Below are 24,406 nucleotides of genomic sequence, written 5' to 3' on the forward strand. Positions count from 1 at the left end.
CTTTCTTTTTTCCTTCCTGAAAGTTTAAGCTCACTGGGGGTTAAGTTCCTGAGCTTAGGAAAGACAGTATATATGTTTGTATACTACACACTCACAGAAAATCCTCTGCAAAACTGGGTGTGGGCACAATGAGCAATGAAGGGAAACCTAGGTGAGGAGAGGATGGTGTGGCATTGAACTTGGAAACTCCCAGCCTTAAAACTGTCTCCATAAACTCCAACCTATCCTAACAATGGGAGCAGTGTCCAGCAGTTTCAGGACATTAGCAAGACTAGATGCAGTTTCCCCACCACTTGCTTTGTGGTTAAACTCAAAAAAGACTTTTGGCCTTGAACTTTCTGGCAGTGCTATTATAGGACAAGGATTACACACTTTTCACAGCTGTACTTGTGGTCGTAGGACCCAGGCCTTCCATTGCTGCACTTCTGGGGGACAGGGAGCACAAGGCTGCCATGCACAAGGTGACACCAAGCCAGGTACAGTCACGTGTACACTTGTACCCAAACCTTTTATTCCCAAATTCCTACTCTGACATCTATGCCTTCAGTTCACAGGAAGGTCTGGTCAGTATGGCTACAAATGGGTCTTTGTATCACATATTCCATATGGAATAGCCATTTGCAGCATAAGAACTGTGGAATATCACATCTGTTTAAACAGGTCTTCCAAAACTAAAGTATTTCTATCCTCCTGGCAGAATGACTAAGTTAGAACTGCCTTGTACTCTATATTGCTGAAATGCAGAAAATGCCAACAATTGGTCATGACTCAATTCAGGTAAAAAAAAAAAAAAAAAAAAAAGGTAACTTTTTTGGTGATGAAATCTTTTAAAAGGCTAAGGATTCTAGTGTAGAAACTTGCATGTAAAAAAAAGTCAACCCCTACCTCCTGGGTTCAAGTGATTCTCCTGCCTCAGCCTCCTGAGTAGCTAGGATTACAGGCGCCCGCCACCACACTCGACAAATTTTTTTGTATCTTTAGTAGAGACGGGTTTCTCCATGTTGGTCAGACTGGCCTCGAACTCCTGAACTAAGGTGATCTGCCAGCCTCAGCCTCCCAAAGTGCTGGATTACAGGGGTGAGCCACCGCGCCTGGCCCCAAAATCCCCCCTTTAATGCAGTTCTACCAATTTTGACCAAGACATTAGCTGTGTCACCTAGGGGTAATTAATTTTAAATCTTACTCTGATCTCAATACCACTCGTCTATCTTAGTTTAATCCTGACTGTATCAGTGAAAACCACTTGCTGCAGAAATTCAAAATAAGGGCTTCTTAAACCCAGTGTTTAAACCAGGATAACAAAAAGGCAAGGCTGCCATACACACCTATGCCATGGGCACAGCCCAACTCTGGAAGAAGCCTTCATTAGAGAGGTCCCCCCCAGCACTGGTTGTGCACTGTCTGCATAGCCATCATGGTGGCTCTGAGCATAGGCACCAGTTTGAGAGAGCAGCAAAACTGGTATGTTAACAGTGAAATAGGAGACATTTAAGATTAAAAAAAAGGACTCTTCCCTTTATATGTCTTTCCTCCTAGACTTTAAAATATAGTGATAGAAAGAGGAGACAGAAACCACTGAGCTCTTACCACCAGACTGCACAGATGTGAAAAAAGAGCAATGTTGGGAAATGAGAACTGATCAGCTAGGAACATTGTTGAGATTCACTGCCCCGGAATCTTTGATCTGCATTTTAAAACCTCTTCCCTTGCCTTTGCAAATGTATTTTCACCTTCAAAAAGTAACAGGTATGACTTCACTTGCTACAGAACCATTACAGGTTCTTCAGATTTTCCTCCCTATATGGTAGTTATCGGAAATGCCAGTTCAAAACAATTTTTTTTTTTTAAATTACCTGCATATGGTTTGGACTAGTTTCACATGGCTTCCACTACAGAAAAATGTGGGAGAGCTAAATGCACAACGTCCCATTCCTCAAAGGCCTGCTGGATGCACATAAATCTGACATGGAACCTCCTGAAACTTGGTAATAACACAGACCAGACAAGGGATGATGACCACAGTGAGAAGACCATCTTCTCTAGCCTCCTTCCCGCACAAGTCTCTCCTGTTTCCAGGACAGTGGGGACCCACCAGTTGAACAGACAATCTCTCTTGGAGCACTGTTATTCCTTCAGACTTCTGACATGAAAGGACACCATGGTGTTCCAGTAGCTTAATATTGTCTTTTTTTTTTTTGAGACAGTATCGCTCTGTCACCAGGCACCAGGCTGGTTTAGTGGCGCAAGCTCGGCTCACTGCAATCTCCTCCTCCCGGGTTCAAGCCAAGACAGAGTTTCACTCTTGTTGCCCAGGCTGGAGTGCAATAGCGTGATCTTGGCTCACTGCAACCTCCGGATCCCAGCTTCAAGTGATTCTCCTGCCTCAGCCTCCCAAGTAGCTGGGACTACAGGCATGCACCATTACACCTGGCTAATTTTTGTATTTTTAGTAGAGATGGGGTTTCATCATGTTGATCAGGTTGGATGGTCTCGAACTCCTGACCTCAGGTGATCCACTTGCCTTGACCTCCCAAGGTGCTGAGATTACAGTCATGAGCCACCTTGCAGGGCCCTAATACTTTATTTCTATTATTTTGATACAGTATCACCAAATTGTTTCAATGAAAAAAGTTTCAAAATTGTAGAAACAGTGGAAAAGAATGTATCGGAGGGAGAGTGGGCTCATTTTCCAAGTTGGCTCATCAGTTGTAAAATAAACTTAGGAAAAGCAATTGGTAGTTAGGTACAAAGTCCTAGGTTGTGACAATATTGTAATCAGAAATGAGCGGGGAGGCAGACTATATTCACTCAGTATTGGAAGGTGAGAATAGTTGAAGGTAAGAAAACTCTTAACTTATTCAGAATGGAATGGGTTGGAAAGTGTAAAAGAAGAAAGTCAGTTGTTGAACCATAGTTGGAAAAGACAGTAAATTTCAGTAAGTAACATACTGGCCTACCTCATAGATTGTGGATGTTAAAAAAAAAGAACAAAAGGCAAGAAACAAGCAAGGGAGCGTATTTACTCAAATGCCCTTTAATCTATTTCTTGACCAGGCAGAACACCAAAAACTGAGTGTGATGCCTGATTAGAAGAGCCCAAATCCCAAGGCCTCACTATTAATGACTTGGAAAAATCTTCAGAAATGTTCAATATATCACAATGATGTGATATTTTAAAAAGTTATCTGGTGATATATGTACATGTAAATCAGAGGCATCTCGATTAAAGAGGAGTATCAAGATATTGCAGTGCCCTATGAAAATTTTTAAAAAATTCTCATTAGCCTTGACTCTAAAAACCATGATCCAAAAGTAGCTAAGCCCTAAATAATACTTAACTATTAATAGTAAGGCTGAATTCAAGTATAATGAACATTTTTTAAAGTTTCACTGATGCCACCTTTTGGCCAGATTTAAAATTACACAAATTATAACCTACTATCTCAACTTCATGAAGAGACCTCTTTGGAGACACAATTATTTAGTTCAAACATTATATGAATAGATTTAAAACTGTCTTGCTGATTAATACATCCCTGATTTTTAATAATCATACTTTTAATCTTTTTTCTAATCACATTTTTATCTTTTAAAAGCTGGGATCAAAAATAATACAAAAAAGAATTTAATTCTGAACACATCTCATACTCCAATTCTTACTCTTAACATGACTAAGATAGAAATCCCCCAATTAGGTTTCTTTGTATTCTTTAATTCCTGACAACCATCACAAAACTTACTTTAGGGTCTTAGTCTTAGAAGGGTTGGTCAACCTCAGCTCTACTGACCTTTTGAGGTACCTATTCTGTATTGTGGGGGGCTGTCCTCTGCACTGAGATGTTTAGCAACATCCCTGGCCTCCACCTACTAGATGCCTGCAGCAGCCTCCGTCATCGCCCACCCAACTGTGACAACCAAAAACATCTCCAGATTGTCAAATGTCTCTATGGCAGTGGGGGTGGGGGTGGGGGAGGAGGATAGCCCTGTGTAATGGTGAATTTTATGTGTCCAAATAACTAGGCCATGGGGTGCCCCAATAGTCAAATACTATTCTGGGTGTGTCTGTGAGGGTGTTCTGGATGGAGATAAAATCTCAATCAGTAGACTGAGTAAACAAGATCACTCTCCCTGATGTGGGTGGCTCTCATTCATTCAGTTGAAGGCCAGAATAGAATAGAATTTAAAAAGAGACCTCTGGCCTGACTGCATGAGCTCCAATTATCAGTCTTTCCCTCACTTTGGACCCAAACGGAAACATCAGCTCTTCTGGAGTTTCAAGCCTGCCAGCTTTTGGACTGGAATTTATGCCCTAAGCTCTCCTCGTTCTCAAGTCTTCAAACTCAGACTGGAACATCACTGACTCCCCTGGCTCTCAGCTTGCCAACTGCAGATCTTGGGACTTCTCAGCCTCCATAACTGCATGAACCAATTCCTTATAATCAAGCAATCAATCTCTTTCTCTCAATTCTACCTGTTGTTTCTTTCTTTTTAAATTTATTTTATTTAGAGACAGGATTTCACCATGTTGGTCAGGCTGGTCTTGAACTCGTGACCTCAGGTGATCCACCCATTGTGGCCTCCCAAATTGCTGGGATTACAAGCATAAACCACCACACTCAGCCTTGTTTCTTTCTTTTTCTGGAGAATCCTGAATAATATGCTTTGGTTGAGAACTACTATTGTAGAACATGGGCAAAAGGAGATACAGTAGACTGTAAACAGAGAAGAAAGAAGCAAAGCAAGAAACTTCTGGGAAATGATGAGATACTATCTTTCTTTCCAGAGACGGCAGTTGGAAAGCATTTGATTAATATTAACACAGATTATTGTTGGTATTAGGCCCATGAATGCATTTTTACATCACACCTCCAAAATGTTATCCAGTACAAAGACTACTTACCTCAACACTAGGAACACAACATGGCAGATACTGCTGTAAAATAAGAACACATTCTATAAGCTGAGCTAATAAACTTGTTTTTGATTAAGTCACATTAATTTATTCATCTTGATAAAATACATGAAATCCATTGTTTCCATTCCAACTAGAGGATACACAACTTTCTAAAAGAATGTTTCTGAAGCAAATTGACAGTACATTAGGTGGAAGAGTTTAGCCACACAATGTATTATTGATTTTGGTCTCCTGTATTTACTATGTGTTACATGTACTTTGAAGATTTTTCAGTGGGTCTTTTTTATTGAACAAGTTTTTGTAATCGAAGTTTAAAGTGTAAGTTTATATTTGATCCATTCTGACTAAATGACTTTATTTAGTACACAACAGAGGAGTTGATGACAGATAATATCAATTGCACCAGAGCAATACTTACTAATTAATCAAGTGCAGTACAGATACATACTGAAGCACAATGAATTCTTACAGGTCTTCAAGAAAAAAATCAAAGTTTGTAATTCCTTGTATTTAAGACATCCAGGGTTGGGATTGTGTAACCTCACCAGTTTTTAAAAGGTCCAACCATACAAACACAGAAGTACAGCAGAGAATAATAATTTACAGACTTTACTCTTAAGAATTTAAAAATTAATAATTTAGGTGCCACAGATCTACATGTAGTTCAAAACATATAAAGACAAATCACATTATGAAAATTCTTTGCATGGCCCATTTTTATATCAATTACTATAAAAAATGACACTTATCAAGTATCTGAGTCACAACATCAAGAATGTGTCTATACAAATAAACTTTAATGGAATTATACATTTTTCAGACTATCTTTTTCCATGCTTAATATGTATTTCCTTCAGTTTTCAGTGATGACTTTATTTTTTTTTCCTTGAGAGAGAGTTTTGCTCTGTAGCCCAGGCTGGAGCACAATGTTGTGATCTCAGCTCACTAAAACCTCTGCCTCCCAGGTTAAAGCGATTCTCCTGCCTCAGCTTCCCGAATTGGTGGGATTACAGGCGCGTGCCACCACGCCCAGCTAATTTTTTGTGTTTTTAGTAGAGATGGGGTTTCACCATGTTTGTCAGGCTGGTCTCAAACTGACCTCAAGTGATCCACCCGCCTTCGGCCTCCCAAAGTGCTGGGATTACAGGTGTGAGCCACCATGCCTGACCAATTTTTCTAATAATACTATGTTATTACCTTCACACCATTTCCTGTCCTCATCTACTATTTAGATCACCTACATCAAATAGATAAATATGATATTTCTTTATTGTTTTTGTTCCTTTTCCTTTATGTAAACAATATATTTGGAAGGAAGTTTCAATACGGCTGAAATTGATGAAGTTTTATTCCCAATAATGCCAAAGAACTAATATCCTCTTTACTGAAGGCCAAAGAGAAACAGTGATGATTAAATCACAGTAGAACAGGAATTCTAGCAACACTATTGTTTCTAGAGTTATTTGTAAAAAATAACAGTAACAGTTTGTCAATTATTGAATATTAGTACATTACTGCTTCTGAGATGTTCTAGAATTTATAGGCTGAAATATTAAAGTTAATAGGTCTAGCTACAGAATAAATGTAGCTTATATGATGGTTGGTTTTAATCAATAATACTAAGAGAACATGTTTAATATAAATCCTCACAACAACCCTGTGAGGTAGGTATTGCTTATACTCACTTTACAGATGGGAAATCAGAAAGAGCAAGAAGTGACAATCTGAAGAGTTATAAATAAAAAAATTTTGATTTTTGTATAAGGCAGGCTATGCTGAGTTCTAATGATATACTAATAAGAACAAATACTAAAACAGTCTCTATTTTTCTCCAGAAAACAACTGTGTGTGAGATTTCGAAAGAAGGAAAAATTTTTAAGCTGACTCAAGGGGAAAAGTCTGTTTAGTATCTGCCTGATACAGAGAGGAAAGTGCATATGGCATTTCCAGTTTCAAGCTTGGTAATCATTATGCAAACTGCACTATATTATTAGGATGCTGGCTAACAGTATAGCTCCATTTTGTGGAGATGTAGTCAAAAACAAAGGTTTTAGCTGGAAGAACTTTTAAAATACAAAGGAAATTTTCTTTTTTTTTTTTTTTTTTTTTTTTTTTTTTTTTTGAGTCGGAGTTTTCACTCATGTTACCCAGGCTGGAGTGCAATGGCTCGATCTCGGCTCACCGCAACCTCCGCCTCCTGGGTTCAGGCAATTCTCCTGCCTCAGCCTCCTGAGTAGCTGGGATTACAGGCACGCACCACCATGCCCAGCTAATTTTTTGTATTTTTAGTAGAGACGGGGTTTCACCATGTTGACCAGGATGGTCTCGATCTCTTGACCTCGTGATCCACCCGCCTCGGCCTCCCTAAGTGCTGGGATTACAGGCTTGAGCCACCGCGCCCGGCCAAAGGAAATTTTCTCAGTAAGCAATCATGTCTTTAAAAACGAATAGGGCACAGTGTTAGTCATATGACAGTTACTTTAAAAAATGCCTCAGTGAGCCCAGACCACGCCACTACACTCTAGCCTGAGCAAAAGAGTAAGACTCCACCAAAAAAAAAAAAAAAAAAAAAAAAAAAAAAAAAAAAACCTGCAGAATAAATGAAAACAACCACAATAAAACTGGGGTCAGTCCCATACCACTATTCATTGCATTTCTGGAATTCAGCTTTTGGGATTTTTTTCTATAAAATGAAGTTGATATTTTCCCACTTCCTAAACAGAATGAATGTTATAAGGACCAAGGACAGAACATTTGCTTTGAATTTCTAATATTAAAAGGAACTATAAGAATAGAAATACAGTTCATCCCTATTTTCTGAATTCTCAACAGATATATTTCTGCTTTAAGTCAGTGTTGTCTATCATGGCCAATCAGCTGCCAGCAAACTCTTATCATTTCTCCAAACTCTGCCCTAAAGCACTGTCTAATCTCACCATCCACATACAACTCTACCTCCACTTTTTAGCTATACAAGGATTTCCTGTGTCAAAGAATAATGAGTGGGCAAATAGGGAAGAATATAGAGGAGAAAAATTAACTTAATAAGCACAATAAAATTTTCACTGATGAAGGCTAGGAAATAGGTCCTAACTAGCCTAAAATACATAAAATCCATGTTAATATTTGTGTTCTGCCAATGAGATGACATCTTTGAGGGCAGTACAAATTTGAATAGTTGCTTAAATGAATTGGTAGAAAAAAGTTTAAAATTAGATAAAGTTCTGACCTCAAAGAACAATACATTTGTTTTAATTACTCCCAATACAATTAATCATATCAACAGTTAGATTTGCTCTCAACACACATCAGACTTGACAATATGCGCCTTTACTCACTTGTCTAAGGCAGAAACTCAACTGCCTTACATAATACCCAGTAGTTTTCCTCATTCAGTCTTCAAGAAAAATTTATCACTTTGTAATTTACCTGAACTACTGTTTACCTAGAAAAAACCTTTGTGTCCTTAGAATTAGCTGGATTATTCTTTGCGCGCCCTCCTGGTTGAACACTGATGTTGCTGAATGTGTCAGGAAATGTCCTTGAAAGTGTTCAGTCTGGAGGAAGCTCAAGAGTTTTGTTCATGGTTAAATTCTAAGGCTCACAAACCAATTTTTTTAGATGTATTCAAATGCCTGTGAAGCTTAGAATTCAACAAGAGGGCAAAAATGAGTCTGTTTTATTATCCTTGACTGTGCAGTATTTGAAATTTAAACATCGCAGATCTTTCGTTTGTGGCGAAGCTTAACCAGCTATTTCCCAGGTGCACAGAGCAGGAGAATCTGTAATTTATTCCATCAACTTTAATTTTCCTGGGGTTTTAGCTTTGTAAGTGTCACCATTATAAAAGAGAGTTAAGTTAATTTATACAGGGAAAGCTACCATCATGGATTTTAAATGTAGTTACAGACCATTGAATGTATCTACTTTGCTGGTTTTATGGATCAGAAAAAAAGTAAAAACTGTGCCACCAAAAAGTTACTTTTTCAAGTGATTTTTAGAAAATTAATATCAACCCAGGCAGCCCAAAAAGTCCGCTGACACTGAGGGTAGAAAGATGATTTGTATTTTATCATCTTTCTCTTTCAACTCATGTAAACCTCTGGTCTTTTTAAGGTGTCTAAGAAAATACTCTGGACCAAGGTAATAACCCTGGGGTTTTTAGTGAATGCAGTTCTAGCGGAGTCTCTGTCTCTGCATGTTTATTTTTCTATGTGTACATATCTTATTATTTCTTAAAGATTTTTTAATGTCTTTCTGACTCTTCTCCCTTTTAACTATTTTTTACTAAAAATGAGGTATACTCAATGTTAAAAAGTAAAGAGAAGCCATGTAGGTAAGATGTTGTAGAGCTAGTAGTAAAAAATAAAACTACTCATGATTTGGTATATCTTAAAATAAATTTTTATACATTATAACATATGTATAACATATAGTTATGCATTAAAATAACTATTAATTTCCTATATGGAAGAAAGTATTTAAAAATAATCCTTGTAGGAGTGAATTCATGTGAAATGTAAGCAAAAGTGATAGTTCAGAAAATGCTTTAGAACAGATTTCATTTACTTTATATTCAATTTGATTTTACTGATTCTATGACTAAACTTGGAAATTCTATAAATACCTATTTAAAGTTTCCATATTTCCACATTGACTTCTGATTTCTAAATTGTGATTTCATTTGTGAAAAGTTCATAGTACTAATTGAAGGTTACATTTTAATAGCCACATATTAAGTCTTATGAGAAGACCTAATATATACAACCTTAAAACTATGGATAAGCTGTGAAGAAAAAAAGTCAATGGAACTGAGGGGAAAATAATTTATGAATAAAAAATGCCATGCAATTTTTTTTTCAGAATTGGTCTAACAATTCTGAAAGAGAAGCTGCTACTCAACTAGGATAGTATCCACATTTTCTTGTGTAAGCTCCGACTCTAAGGCACAAGGCAAGTCTAAGTGTTCTTGTGACAAGCGAGAACTTTTCAGGGAGACATCAGACCAGTTGTCACAATGTGGCTGAAATCTCTGGGCCAGTGCATTACCAAACCTTTGGCATCGGTTATATCTGTAAGATTTACCTTTGTGTGTATACATGTGTTCCAACAATTGGCTCTTTCGAGGGAATTTATGACCACAGATGGAACAGCTGATTTTTCTTTTCCTTGAAAAAGAAAAATTACAGTTTAATTCTACTGGCTCTGTGTCTTTGGAGATCAAAGATACTTGACTGATCTGCAAAGGCTCTGTGGTACCCCGGTTGGAGTGGTCAGGCTGCTGTTCATTCTCCTTAACAATGAAGGAGCTGAGCCTGCGACATTCCAGAGCCTCGCTGTTTTCATTAAGGGGATGCACTTCACCAAGGTCATTACTTTCCAGAATGGAAGCAGGGACACCAAATGGCAGGGATCCAGATACATGTGTATGGAGATGTTGCCTTAGGTTACTACGGGAATCAAAACGTTCCCCACAGTAATGGCATAAGTGTATTCTGATACTGGTTTCAGTAAAAGTGGGGCCTGTCACCTCTGATGAGGGTGAGGGGTGGCTCTGGGACATCACAGATTCTGGGTCACATCTCTCCTGCTTGATGGAAACTGGGGGCTTCTGGTGCTCCTCCAGGGCCTGGGTGGCAGGATGGGCCCTCTGCTGGTCTGCAGTGCCATCATCCAGACCAATAGCAAGAGACAGCTGCAACTGGGGGTGGTCACCCTGGACAGCAGCTCTGTTTCCACTGTTACTAGAAGGAGCTTCTTTGACCTCCAGTCCTTGTTTGACCACTGTTTTTTGGGTTGTTGAGATCTGAATGCCATATAAATTTGAGGACTGCACAGGCTCTGGTGAGAACACTTGATTCATTTCAGTTGCAATGTGAGAAAGGTAGTCGGCATGAAGAAATCGAATCCCTTCCTCCAAACGACTATGATCCACAATCTGTTTTGGCCCTTTCCCCGTGTACATAATGTGCAACAAATAGCTGAATATGTCAGGTTGGATGTCAGTTGGTTGTATTTTTATGCATTCACTGTTAAAAACAAAAACAAATCCACACGAAATGAAACACAAGCTAGTTGGCCTTTTTGTTAACAGTATAGCCTGAGACTAAAGCAATTTCTTCCTAAGAAGTTTGAACTTAGCAATCTGCCTTAATAAACATGGCAACAAATGCTTAAATTCATTTTATACCCATTTTATGGCCTAGCAAAAAGTCTTCATGTATTCAATCTTTTGCTTAAAAGTTAGGAAACAAAGACATATATTCTGATTAGTTCAACGTTAATTGAGTGACTCCTAAGTGATATTTACTATACTAGATGCCAAGGGTAGAAAACTGATGAATAAAATAGGTACCCTCTTAAGGAATTTAACAGTCTATCGAGTAAACAATCAAAAGAACTAAAAACAAGGACTCAAACAGATACCTGTATGCCAATGTTCACTGCAACATTACTCAGAGTAGCCAAAGGTAGCAAGAACCTAGTGTCCACCAAAAGTGAGTGGATAAATATAAGATGGCTTATACATACAATGGAATATTATTCTGATATCTGCTACAACATGGAGAACCCCCAAAATATCATGAAAGTAAAATATGCCAGACACAAAAGGACGAGTATTGTATAAAATATCTAGAATAGGCAAATTCATAGAGATAGAAAGTAGATTAGTGGTTTCTGGGGATTGAGAGAATGAGATGGGGAGTTATTGCTTAATGGGTACAAAGTTTCTGTTTGGGGTGATGAAAAAGTTTTGAAAATAGTGGTAATGGTTGTACAATATTGTGAATATGATTACCACTATTGCATTGTATAATTAAAAATGGTTAAAATGGCAAATTTTACACGTTTATAGCCACAATAAAAATACTTAAAAACTTTTGAAAGAATCTACTGAAATTGGCCAGGTATAGTAGCTCAGTCCTGTGATCCCAGAACTTTGGGAGGCCGAGGCAGGCAGATAATCTGAGGTCACTAGTTCAAGATGAGCCTGGCCAACATGGTGAAACCCCGTCTCTACTAGAACTACAAAAAATTAGCCAGGTGTGGTGGTGTATGCCTGTAGTCCTAGCTACTAGGGAGGTTGAGGCAGGACAATTGCTTGAACCTGTGGGTGAAAGTTGCAGTGAGATGAGATCATGCCACTGCATTCTAGCCTAGGCAACAGAAAGAGACTGTCTCAAAAAAAAAAAAAAAAAAAAATCTATTGAAATTGATAATACTTAAATTCTAAATAATGCTAATCTTACTTTGGCTTCCAAAATATATTCATATATGCGTCCTTTAAATCATAAGTGAGGGGCCGGGCATGGTGGCTCATGCCTATAATTCCAGCACTTTGGGAGGCTGAGCCAGGTGGATCACTTGAGTTCAGGAGTTCAAGATCAGCCTGGGCAACATAGCTTTTGTAACAAACAAAAAAAAAATTAGCCAGGTGTGGTGACATGCACCTATTGTCCCAGCTACTCGGGAGGCTGAGGTGGAAGGAACACTTGAGTCACTGCAGAGGTTGCAGTGAGCCAGGACTGTGTTACTGCACTCCAGCCTGGACAACAGAGCCAGACCCTGCCTCAAATAATTAAAAATAAAAATAAATAAATACATCACAAATGAACACAGGTATAATTTTGAAAAGCTTAAAAATAATCCAAACTCAATTTCTACATGTGAATCTATAATTCAGGAAATAGATGGAAATAAGTATATGAAATCAGACACATCCCTGCAAAATTAGAATCGAGACAACCTGAAGGAAGTGTTGCTATCAAGTAACAGTGAAATCAGTGAATGGACTTACCTTCCCTGAAGCAGAAGTTTATGTGAGAGCATCAGATTGCCCTGGGTGGCAGTACGCTGGCAATCCATTGCTTTGGTCCTGAGATCTCAGGACTTCTATTGGGTTCCACTCTTAGTTCTAACCTATCCACTTACGTGGTTTGTAGCACGGTTTTAAAAAATATCAGTTCAGAGTTCTAATAACATGATTTTTTGTTGCTCTATACAGAGATACTACATAGCAGGCCTACCTTTCTATCACCTGGGTTCAGTTTAGCATTGTGCCTGTGCATTGAGAGCTGAATCAACTTACAGCTCTCAGGAGACTGATCTGAAGGTGGCATTTCTAATACAGTGAAGGTAATCTACAATTCTACAATTAACACGTAGGTCAGATAAGAAATTCCTTCATTTGGCAGAAACGGTTGCCCGTTACTTGTCCCCATTCCAATCTCCTCTCCCCTTTGTGCCACATATTCCAATCATTCTGATCTATTCTGTTGTCTGAATGTGCTGGCCTGGTTCACAAATCTCTATATGTTTTCATGCCATTTTTTCCTTCTGCCTGTGATGCACATTCCTGCATTCTTCTACAACATCTGAAAAACTCCTTATTCTTCAAAATCCAGGGTCTCTGTAAAGACTGTTCCAACCTTCTCAAAATAGGGCTACTGAAACCTTACTTTACCTTGTATATGCTTCTATGACACACTTAAGGTACTATTAATAGCAAAAGTAGCTAACAGCGCAAAACTTTATTCTAAGCATTTTAATATTATTAATCCATTTAATTTTCTTAGTACCCATGGGGTGAATATACAATTCTAGCATTTTATAGATAAGGAAATGGAGGCACAAGAGGGTCAATTACAGCACAATTATTTGTTTTACATGCATTAACTATCAGACTATGAATTACTCAAAGGCAGAGATTATAATTTACCTGTTACTGGGTGATATAGTTTGGCTGTGTCTTCACCCAAATTTCATCTTGAATTGTAATTCCCATAATCCCCTCACGTGGTGGGAGGGACCTGATGTGAAGTAATTGAACTATGGGGGTGGCTCCCCCATGCTATTCTCATGATAGTAAGTTCTCATGAGATGTGATGGTTTTATAAGGGGCTTCCCCCTTCACTTGGCTCTTATTCTTCTCCTTCCTGTCGCCATGTGAAGAAGAAAGTGTTTGCTTCCCTTTCTGCCATGATTATAAGTTTCCTGAGGCCTCCCCATCCCTGAGGAATTGTGAGTCAATTAAATCCCTTTCCTTTATAAACTACCCAGTCTCGAGCCAGGTACAATGGCTCATGCCTGCAATTCCAGCACTTTGGGAGGCTGAAGCAGGTGGATCACCTGAGGTCAGGAGTTCAAAACCAGCCTGGGCAACATGGTGAAACCCCGTCTCTACTAAAAATACAAAAATTGGCTGGGTGTGATGGTGCATACTTGTAATCCCAGCTATTTGAGAGGCTGAGGCATGAGAATCATTTGAACCCAGGAGTTGGAGGGTGCAATGAGGCGAAATCATGCCATTGCACTCCAGCATGGGCGATGGAGTGAAACTCAGTCTCAAACAAACAAACAAACAAAACCCCAGTTTCAAGTATGTCCTTATAGTAGCATAAGAGTGGATTAGTACACTGAGGCATAGCACAGTGCCTGACATATTGAATAACCTATTCAATAAATATTTGAATGAATTAACAATTAAAATGTATAACTGAGGCTGGACTCCTAAGTATTTCAAGTAAGGTTCTTTAAAAAAACATAAAGTGTTCTGTCACTTTCATTCTAGGATGGACTAAAACTACTCTACCAAAAGGTTCGAATCTGAATACCACTTTCCTTCTCCCTCCCTACATACCTAATACATTGAAGTAACCCAAATTTGAAAAAGCAAAATAATTTTGAAAAAATATTTGAAACAAATGACCCTTGAACTGTAATACTGACCATATGACAGGCAGAATTATGATACTGAAACTTTGCTATGGAAGTGTTATATGAGGCAGGGTGCGGTGGCTCACGCCGATAATTCCAGCAATTTGGAAGGCCGAGGCAGGCAGATCACCTGAGGTCAGGAGTTTGAGATCAGCCTGGCCAACATAGAGAAACCCAGTCTCTATAAAAAATACAAAATTTAGCCAGGTGTGGTGGCGCACACCTATAGTCCCAGCTACTCGGGAGGCTGAGGCAGAACTGCTTGAACCCAGATGGTCAAGGTTGGAGTGTGCCAAGATCGTGCCACTGCACTCCAGGCTGGGCAACAGAGCTAGACTCCATCTCAAATAAGTAAATAAATAATAAAGAAAGTGTTATATGAAATAAAAATTAACAACAGTGACTAAAAGCATAGACATAGCTTCAGACAACTTTGCATCTGAGTCTAACTTATTAGCTATATAATTCTGGATGGGCAAGTTACTTAACTCAGTCTCAGTTTTCTTTTCCCTAAATTAGGGATAACAGTAGAATTTACATTATAGGGCAAATACTTAGTGCTTGGGTATGGGATAAGCCTTCAATAAATATTCTTATTTTCATTATTTTCCACTACAGATCCTACACACTGAGTTTAATTACTGACGTATAAAAAATTATTATTATTTTGCTTCTTAGGGTGACTCCATAACAAAGGATTCCAAAATGATATTATAATGAAGCTTATATAAATTACAATATTAAAAATTCTTACTTACAAAAACACATCCTTACCTTGTTTGGTGAATAAATATCATCTTGAAATAGTTAGAAAAAGCAGCAAGTACTGCTCTGTGAGCCTTGAAGTAAACATCTCCAATTGCAACTGTGCAATCACACAAAAAACCAAATTCTCGCTGCATGTTCAGCTGCTGCAGAAGAACAAGGCTATGGCTGGCAGTGTCCATTGTGGTTCTAAAAAAAGGAAAACAAATTTATAAAGATAGGTGTATGTACACACACACACACACACACACACACACATATTTTGAGACAGAGTCTCACTCTGTTGCCAGGCTGGTGTGCAGTGGGGCGATTTCGGCTCACTGCAACCTCTAACTCCCTGGTTCAAGCGATTCTCCTGCCTCAGCTTCCCAAGCAGCTGTGATTATAGGCACATACCACCACCCTCAGCTAATTTTTGTATTTTCAGTAGAGACAGGGTTTCACCATGTTGGCCAGAATGGTCTCGATCTCCTGACCTCATGATAGGCCCGCCTCAGCCTCCCAAAGTGCTGGGATTACAGGTGTGAGCCACCACGTCAGGCTTACACATATATTTTTTATTAATACAAAATTGTATATAGTTCACACAAACTGACAGAGTAGTAAGGAGACCTAAATTTAAATGAAATTACTCAAGTTTTCAATGCTTTTAATTTCACTGCAGACATGGCTAACACTAAATTCCTCCATTATGACAACTGATATAACTCTGCTGAACCATACAATATGATCTTTTTTAATCTGGTAAGAAGATTGCTTGATATGAGCGACACATGAAGACAGACTTGTCCTTTTCCATTTAAGTGAACACAATGTTTCTAATCTTGTTTTCTCATAAGAAAAATGAAAATGAGATACTGAAACGACATAACTTATGTGAAAATCATGTTGTAATGGAAACTGCTATGCAGATGTTAGCTATAAATGTTAATAACATAACAGGGTATCCTGGTTGGGCAGAGATGTCACTGCTCCTCAGGGATCCTCTGGTGCTCAGGGGATACTGGCCTCCCAATTATCATCAAATGTTTGGGCGACCTATCAGTAACAGTAGCTAAGGAACCCTTAAAATAATGTCAAGCCACATTCCCAATTAACTTGTGGCCCAAAAGCCTCATGAGAAAGAACTTAAGCTGGGCGCAGTGGCTCATGCCAGTAATCCCAGCACTTTGGGAGGATGAGGTGGGAGGGGTGCTTGAGCCCAGGCATTCGAGACCAGCCTGAGCAATACAGTGAAACCTCATCTCCACAAAAAATAAAACTATTACCTGGGTTTGGTAGTATGCACCTGTACTCCCAGCTACTTGGGGGCCTGGGGTGGGAGGATCACTTAAGCCTGGGAGGTCGAGGCTGCAGTGAGCTGTGATCACACCACTGCACTCCAGCCCTGGGCAACAGTGACACCGTCTCAATAAAAAGAGGGAAAGGGAAAAAAAGAAAGAAAAGAAGGAAAAAGAAAGAACTTAAACCCCGATCTCAACTGGATTCAGACACATATTAGCATGTAGGTTCCCAAAGTAGAAGGTAAGGTGGAACAACTGGAGGGGAAAGCCTATACAAGAAACAATATGTAGAATTCTGACCAAGAAGCTGAGTATAAGCAGCAAAGACATTCAGAAGTGCCCTAGTTTCAGGCAGATGTGAGACTGTACATCATCTTCTCTACCCTAGCTGTGCAGAGAAGCCTGATACTTTAGGCAGAAGGCATCACTGGATGTATAAAGGGCATCACTGGATGGCCAGGAGAACATCCTTTGAAAGAGCAGACACTGAAAAGGAAAATGAGGTTTCCACACTAGCCAGACAGACCAGGGTCTATTATGGACGTCAGGGTGGAATGTGGGGTTAGCTACCTGGAAATTGGCAGTGGCTTGGGGAGCAGAAAGCTAAGTGATCGGTAATAAAATTAAAATAGCTAACATCTTATAGTGCTTTCTACATGTCAAAAATTAGCCAGGAATGGTGGTGCGTGCCTTAGTTCCAGCTACTTGGATAGCTGAAGCAGCAGGATAGCCTGAGCTGAGAAGGTGGAGGCTACAGTGAGCCATGATCATGCCACTGCACCTCAGCCTGAGAGGCAAAGCGAGACCCTGTCTCAAAAAAAAAAAAAAAAAAAAGCAGAATCTGTTAAAACTACATATTTAATGTACTGATATGGAATAATCTCCAAGTTTTATTATTATTATTATTATTACTATTGAGACAGAGTTTTGTTCTTGTTGCCCAGGCTGGAATGCAATGGTTCGATCTCAGATCACTGCAACCTCTGCCTCCCAGGTTCAAGCGATTCTTCTGCCTCAGCCTCCCAAGGAGCTGGGATTACAGGCATCTGCCACCACGCTCAGCTAATTTTTGTATTTTTAGTAGAGATGGGGTTTCACCATGTTGGCCAGGCTGGTCGCAAATTCCTGACCTCAGGTGATCCACCTGCTGGGATTACAGGGGTGAGCCACCATGCCCGGCCTCCAAGTTATCTTATTAAGCTAAAAAAGAATAGTGTAAAACTATATAAAGAAGACAACTATTTATGTAAAAGGAGTGGAGCATTTACTTCAGTTTTTAAAGGTGGGAGAAAAATTTATACATATTCTTGTTTATGTACACATCTCTGGAAAGGTTAAAAGAAACCAGTAAAATGTTCACTTTTGGGAGGGAAAGTAAGGAGAGTCAAGGTGAGTGGGAAACTCTGTGGTTTGAACTTAAAACCACAAACTTTTAAGATGACATTTAATACAAATACATATCCACCTGTATCCTTTCCCCCTCATTTTACAAAATTATAAAATATTTCAGATAGACAAGGAGTTACAGAGAACAATGTAACAAAGACCCACCCACCCATCTACTACTCAGCCCAGAACATAAACAATACAAAGCCTCTTGGCATCTCTCCCTCATTCTATCCCTCTACACACCTTGCTTCCAAAAGCAACCAGGATCCTGAATACAGTGTTTATGACTCTCTTTTATGTAACCACATTCTTTCTGAATAAGTATGTAGCCTTTAACAAGGTAGCATGTTTTAAAATTTTACATAAATAATATTATACTTTAGAAATCCTGCAACTTGATCCTTTTAATTCTACATTGATGCATTACTAGTAAATCCCACTTAAACCTAAGTTTCCCCATTCCTCCCCCAATTAAAAAAATAGCAAAACTCTTACCTCTTATCTCATTTTTTAAAAGCCGTTCAGCAGCAATACAATATAAAATAAGATGACAGAAGCTACAGAGACTTGAGCCTATACTCTTAGAATATAAACAAAAATCCAAATTATGAATATTGTTCCAAGAGGCCATTTAACCAAGTCACTACTTATTTGTACTCACAAATTTCCCTGATTCTATGACACCATGAATTTACAGGAAGATTTAAAAAACAAAATAATTTTTTTTTTTTTTTTTTTGAGAAGGCGTCTTGCTCTGTGGCCCAGGCTGGAGTGCAGTGGTATAATCTTGGCTCACTGCAACCTCTGCTTCCTGGGTTCAAGTGATCCTCCTGCCTCACCTTCCCAAGTAGCTGGGATTAGAGGAACAAGCCACCACACTCGGCTAATTTTTGTATTTTTAGCAGAGATGGGGTTTCACCATGTTGGTTGGCCAGACTGGTCTCAAACACCTGACCTTGAGTGATCCACCTGCCTGAGCCTCCCAAAGTGCTGGGATTACAGGCATGAACTACCACGCCCGGCCTAACAAAATAAAAATCTATACTGACAATTTCAGCATGTGAAAAATGTGTCTTAGATTCAATAAAATGGTTCAAACTGAAGTATCTTAAACTAGCCTTACACATTGTCTCAAAAAAAAACCCAAACCCTCAGATCACAAACATTGTCACAAGTTCTTCCTACTATATAGTGTAACGAACTACTGAATCATAGAGAAATGAGACGTAGCACACTAATAAGCCATCAATACAGGAATCTTATGGTTAATGGTCTATGGGTAACAGTTAAATTTTTCACTTATTCAACAGATATTTTTGAAGAGAAATTTAATAAAGAAAAAACATGTAAAAGCATGCATTGTACAAGGCATGGAGACAGAAAAAAATTACCGATGCTGCACTCAAGATTACAGGCTCAAAAGAAAGATAAAACATCAAACTATAATTATAACATGAAATAAGGCTGGTGTGGTGGCTCACGCCTGTAATCCCAGCACTTTGGGAGGCTGAGGCAGGCAGGTCACCTGAGGTTAGGAATTTGAGACCAGCCTGACTAACATGGAGAAACCCTGTCTCTACTAAAAATACAGAATTAGCCGGCATGGTGGTGCATGCCTGTAATCCCAGCTACTCAGGAGGTTAGGCAGGAGAATTGCTTGAACCCAGGAGGTGGAGGTTGCAGTGAGCCAAGATTGCACCATTGCATTCCAGTCTGGGCAGCAAGAGTGAAATCTGTCAAAAAAAAAAAAAGAAAAGAGGCCGGGCGCGGTGGCTCAAGCCTGTAATCCCAGCACTTTGGGAGGCCGAGGCGGGTGGATCACGAGGTCAAGAGATCGAGACCATCCTGGTCAACATGGTGAAACCCCATCTCTACTAAAAATACAAAAAATTAGCTGGGCATGGTGGTGCGTGCCTGTAATCCCAGCTACTCAGGAGGCTGAGGCAGGAGAATTGCCTGAACCCAGGAGGCGGAGGTTGCGGTGAGCCGAGATCGCGCCATTGCACTCCAGCCAAAGCAAAAAGAGAAAAAATCCATTTCGAAAAAAGAAAAAAAAAAAGAAAGAAAGAAATGCATTTAGTGCCACAGAGCAGTTACAAAACATGTTATGAGAGGGAGATAAACAGGTAGAAAAAATAAAATGAATAAAATTACTGGGAAGGGTATGAATATTTAGATAATAGATTCAGTTTGGCATAGAACAAAAAAAAAACAAAGTAACAGAAATAATGAGATGGAGTCAGTTCACAAAGGATACTGAATATAAGACTAAAAAGTAGTGGGGCGTTTGATATAACTGTAAGATGTTTGAGTAAGAACAGCATGATCAGTTACACTACTCTGTGGGAGGAAGAACAGCATGGTAGTTAAAGCTTGAACTAAAATCAGACAGCTTAAAATTCTAGCTCTGCCATTTACTAGCTGCGTGGTCTTGGCAAGACAATTAACTCTCTGGGCCTCCGTTTCACTTATAAAATATAGATTGACAGTATCTACCTTATAAGTTATTTGAATGGAATGATATAATGCACTTAGATAGTGGGGCCCATAGTGTTTAATAAATACTAGGCATTATCATCATCACCATCATTAGGCATGAGTCAAGACTGCTCTAATAGCAACACATAAAAAATATTAGCAAGGAAAAAGGCATGGAGAAAGAAAAGACTGTCTAGGAGCCTACTAGGATATCAGAGTAATAGCAATGGGAATGAAGGAAGGAATACAAGAGATACATTAGACACAAAACTGACATGACTTGGCAACAGATTGGATGTGGTCACCACAGAGATCAAATCAAAGGTGAGTCTCAGAATTCCAACTTGGGTAACTGGAAGAATTCATCTATTCCTTCAGATATCATTTTCAGAGTAACTGCCACATGCTAGGTGTTGATATAAAGGCAGAGTCCCAGAACACCAGAGAAGAAGTATAGAAACTGGCTTGATAAGAGGTTTTGAGGAGACCCCACCTCAAAAAAAAAAAGCAGCAGGGAGGTTTCACTTCAGACAGCCTGAGCTCCAGTTGTCTACCCCAGGACATCTAAGTAGAAATGTTTAGTGATCAGCAGACAGAAGCAGCAGGACTGGGCTCTGGAGACAGCAGAGCCAGAGAGGGAGAAGAGGCCTCTGAAACGACAAGGCTGAAGTAACCAAGTATGAAAATAATAAAGTAGACCAAAAAGTAGAATAAAATAAGAGGGAAAAAGCTAAGAATGAATTTTTGGAAAACAGAAAAGACACAATAAGACAGAAGAGGAGAAATAAAAAACACCTTCATTGAGGAAAGACAATGACCTTGCAGAAAAGAGGTGGCAATGGTGCAAAATACTGAAGAGAGACATGGAGGTGAGGCCTATTACGAATATGTCGAGTGTACTGACCAAAAGATTCCTGGTGACCTCTGACAACAGTACAGGAAAGCAGCAAGGGCAAAATATCTGACTGCAGGAGATGTTAGAAACCAGAGGCTAGGCCAAGCGAGTGGCCAATGCCTGTCATCCCAGCACTTTGGGAGGATGAGGCAAGGGGACCGCTTGAGGCCAAGAGTTTGAGACCAGCCTGGACAACATGGTGAGACCCCGTCTCTACCCAAAATATAAAAGTTAGCCAGGTGTAGTGGCTCAAGTCTGTCATCCCAGCTACTTGGAAGGTTGAGGCAGAAGAATCACTTGAACCCAGGAGGCAGAGGTTGCAGTTAGCCGAGATCCATTGCACTCCAGCCTGCATGACGGAGCAAGGCTCTGTCTCCAAAAAAAAAAAAAAAAGAAAAGAAGAAAAAGAAGCAAGGTATAAAGCCTAGACCCAGACAGGAGAGGACAGGACAGGAGATTAAGGGAGCTGCACATCAAAAGAAGACCCAAATGCACCTCTTCCCTTTACATATAAAAGAAACTTGGAGTAATAAATTCTGAAACTTAAACAGAGGACTGAAGTTTACAAAGAACTTTTATATACAATAATTTCTCTACTCCGGATTAGATTTCTATTAATCTATCCTCAAATTCAATGACTTATCTGTCATATCTGATCTGTTAAACCTATGCAATATTTTTTGTTTCAGATATATTTTCAGATGTAAAATTTTCATTTCATTCTTTAGTTTCTAGTTCTCTGCTGAGATGTCCTATTTGTTCACAAATACAACCTCATTTTGCTGAATATCCTTGAGGATAGTCATAATAGCTACTTTAAATCTTCTCTGCTAAATCCAACCTTCGGCTCATTGTGGGGTTAGTCTCCATTGATTAGGATGATAGTTTCTGGGTCATAGCCTAGATATTGTGATTAATATAATTGACTCTAGATTCTGTAATATTCCTCCAAAGAGTGTCAGTGTTTTTGTTTTTGAAGACAATCACCTCAGCTGGACTTAAAGTTCTGCCTCCCCTATGGTGGACAGCAGCTGAAATCTCTGCTCCTTTAGCCTTAAGTGTGCTGTTTGGAGGCTGCTCCACACATGTAAAGTTCAGGGGTTTGCAAGAAATTCAAGCAGAGTTTATAAACATTGTTGGGGGTTCTGCCACTCCAACATTCTTTCTAGGATTTCCCTCCTCACTTTCCAGCTGCATTATCACTGTGAGCTCTGTGCCCTTTTCAAGAAAGATGACAGGTTGTTCCTAGAGTTGTAGCAACCTCCTCATATCACCAACGGGGACCTTATGCCAGTCTACAAGCCATAAAAATGGAAGCTTACTCATTGCTGTTCTCCTCTTCCAATTGCAGACCTCAATCTAGTTTCTGTAATTCTCAAATGCCATCTAGTAATTTTTAAAACTTTTATTGGCTGGGGCACGGTGGCTCATGCCTGTAATACCAGCACTTTGGGAGGCCAAAGCAGGCAGATCACCTGAGGTCGGGAGTTTGAGACCAGCCTAACCAACATGGAGAAACCCCGTCTCTACTAAAAATACAAAATTAGCCGGGCATCGTGGTGGATACCTGTAGTCCCAGCTATAAGGGAGGCTGAGGCAGGAGAATCACTTGAACCTGGGAGGCGGATGTTGCAGTGAGCCGAGATTATGCCATTGCACTTCAGCCTGGGCAACGAGAGCAAAACTCCATTTCAAAAAAAAAAAAAAAACTTTTATCAAGTTTATTGTTATCTGCAGGAAATGATCCTGATAGCAGCTATTCAACCATTACCCCTTCCTCCTACCTTTTTTTTAAGTGAAAGCAAGTTTAGTACAAAAGTAAAGGAACAGCCGAGTGGGGTGGCCTGTGCCTGTAGTCCCAGCTACTCCGGAGGCTGGGACTGGAGGATCACTTGAGCCCAGGAGTTCTGGGCTATAGTGTGCTATGCCAATAGGGTGTCAGCACTAAGTTCGGCATTAATATGGTGACTTCCTGGGAGTGGGGGACCACCAGGTTGCCTAAGGATGGGTGAACCAGCCCAGGTTGGAAACTGAGCGGGTCAAAACTCCCGTGCTGATCCATAGTGGGATCACGCCTATGAATAGCCACTGTACTCCAGGGCAACATAGTGAGACACTGTCTCTTTAAAAAAATAATAAATAAAAAATAAAGGAATAAAAGCATGGCTACTCCATAGGCAGAACAGCCCTACTCAACCATTACTGTTTATCAGCCGTTCTAAAAAGCTGTGGTCTCAAGATCCACTTACACTCTTTAAAAAGTATTACAGATTGTGGGCCAGGTGTGGTGGCTCACGCCTGTAATCCTAGCACTTTGGGAGGCCAAGGTGGGCAGATCAAGAGGTCAAGAAATCGACACCAACCTAACCAACATGGTGAGACTCGTCTCTACTAAAAATAAAAAAATTAGCTGGGCGTGGTGGCACGTGCCTGCAGTCCCAGCTACTCAGGAGGCTGAGGCAGGAGAATCACTTGAACCCAGGAGGTAGAGGCTGTAGTGAGCTAAGATGGTGCCACTGCACTCCAGCCTGGTGACAGAGTCTTTCAAAAAACAAAACAACAAAAAAGTATTGCAGATTGTGAAGAGCTTTTTATATAGATTATATTTATCAATATTTACCATATTTAAAATTAAATTTTAAAATATTTATTTAAAATAATAAACCCATTACACATTATTTTTTCCTAAAAATTTTTTTTTTCAAAAATAAGTGAGAAGAGTGGTATTAATTTACAATTTGCAATCCTCTTTAATATCTGGCGTTAACGGATACAGCTGGACTCTCTTATCTGATTCTGCATTCAGTCTGTTGTTATATGTTGTTTTGGTTCAAGTATATTGAGAATCTGGTCTCATATAAGGGAGATCCTTATTGACCCATGAAACCTTCAGTGGATCCTTGGACCACACTTTGAGAACTACTGCCCTACACTATTTTTTTTTTTTTTTTTTTTTTTTTTTTT

General features: G+C 39.5%; 1 protein-coding gene across 4 annotated transcripts in view; it reads right to left on the reverse strand.

Annotated features, from left to right (window-relative positions):
* Positions 1 to 2,487: 2,487 nt before the first annotated feature.
* Positions 2,488 to 24,406, reverse strand: part of ZBTB25 (zinc finger and BTB domain containing 25) — a 29,778-nt gene continuing 7,859 nt past the window's right edge. For 2 of the 4 annotated variants that reach the window (XM_017533984.2, XM_037740453.1), the window contains exons 2-3: positions 15,407 to 15,586; positions 8,500 to 10,944 (exon numbers count right to left, since the gene is read on the reverse strand). In XM_017533984.2, the coding sequence (XP_017389473.2) occupies positions 9,810 to 10,944; positions 15,407 to 15,579 (1,308 nt within the window). In that variant the 5' untranslated portion in view covers positions 15,580 to 15,586 and the 3' untranslated portion in view covers positions 8,500 to 9,809. Of the gene's footprint in view, positions 4,934 to 8,499; positions 10,945 to 15,406; positions 15,587 to 17,020; positions 17,167 to 24,406 lie in introns of those variants that run through there. The other 2 variants (XM_017533985.2, XM_037740452.1) reach the window with 2 other exon arrangements.

Source organism: Cebus imitator, unplaced genomic scaffold (assembly GCF_001604975.1).
Source record: "Cebus imitator isolate Cc_AM_T3 unplaced genomic scaffold, Cebus_imitator-1.0 Scaffold83, whole genome shotgun sequence".
NCBI lineage: Eukaryota > Metazoa > Chordata > Mammalia > Primates > Cebidae > Cebus > Cebus imitator.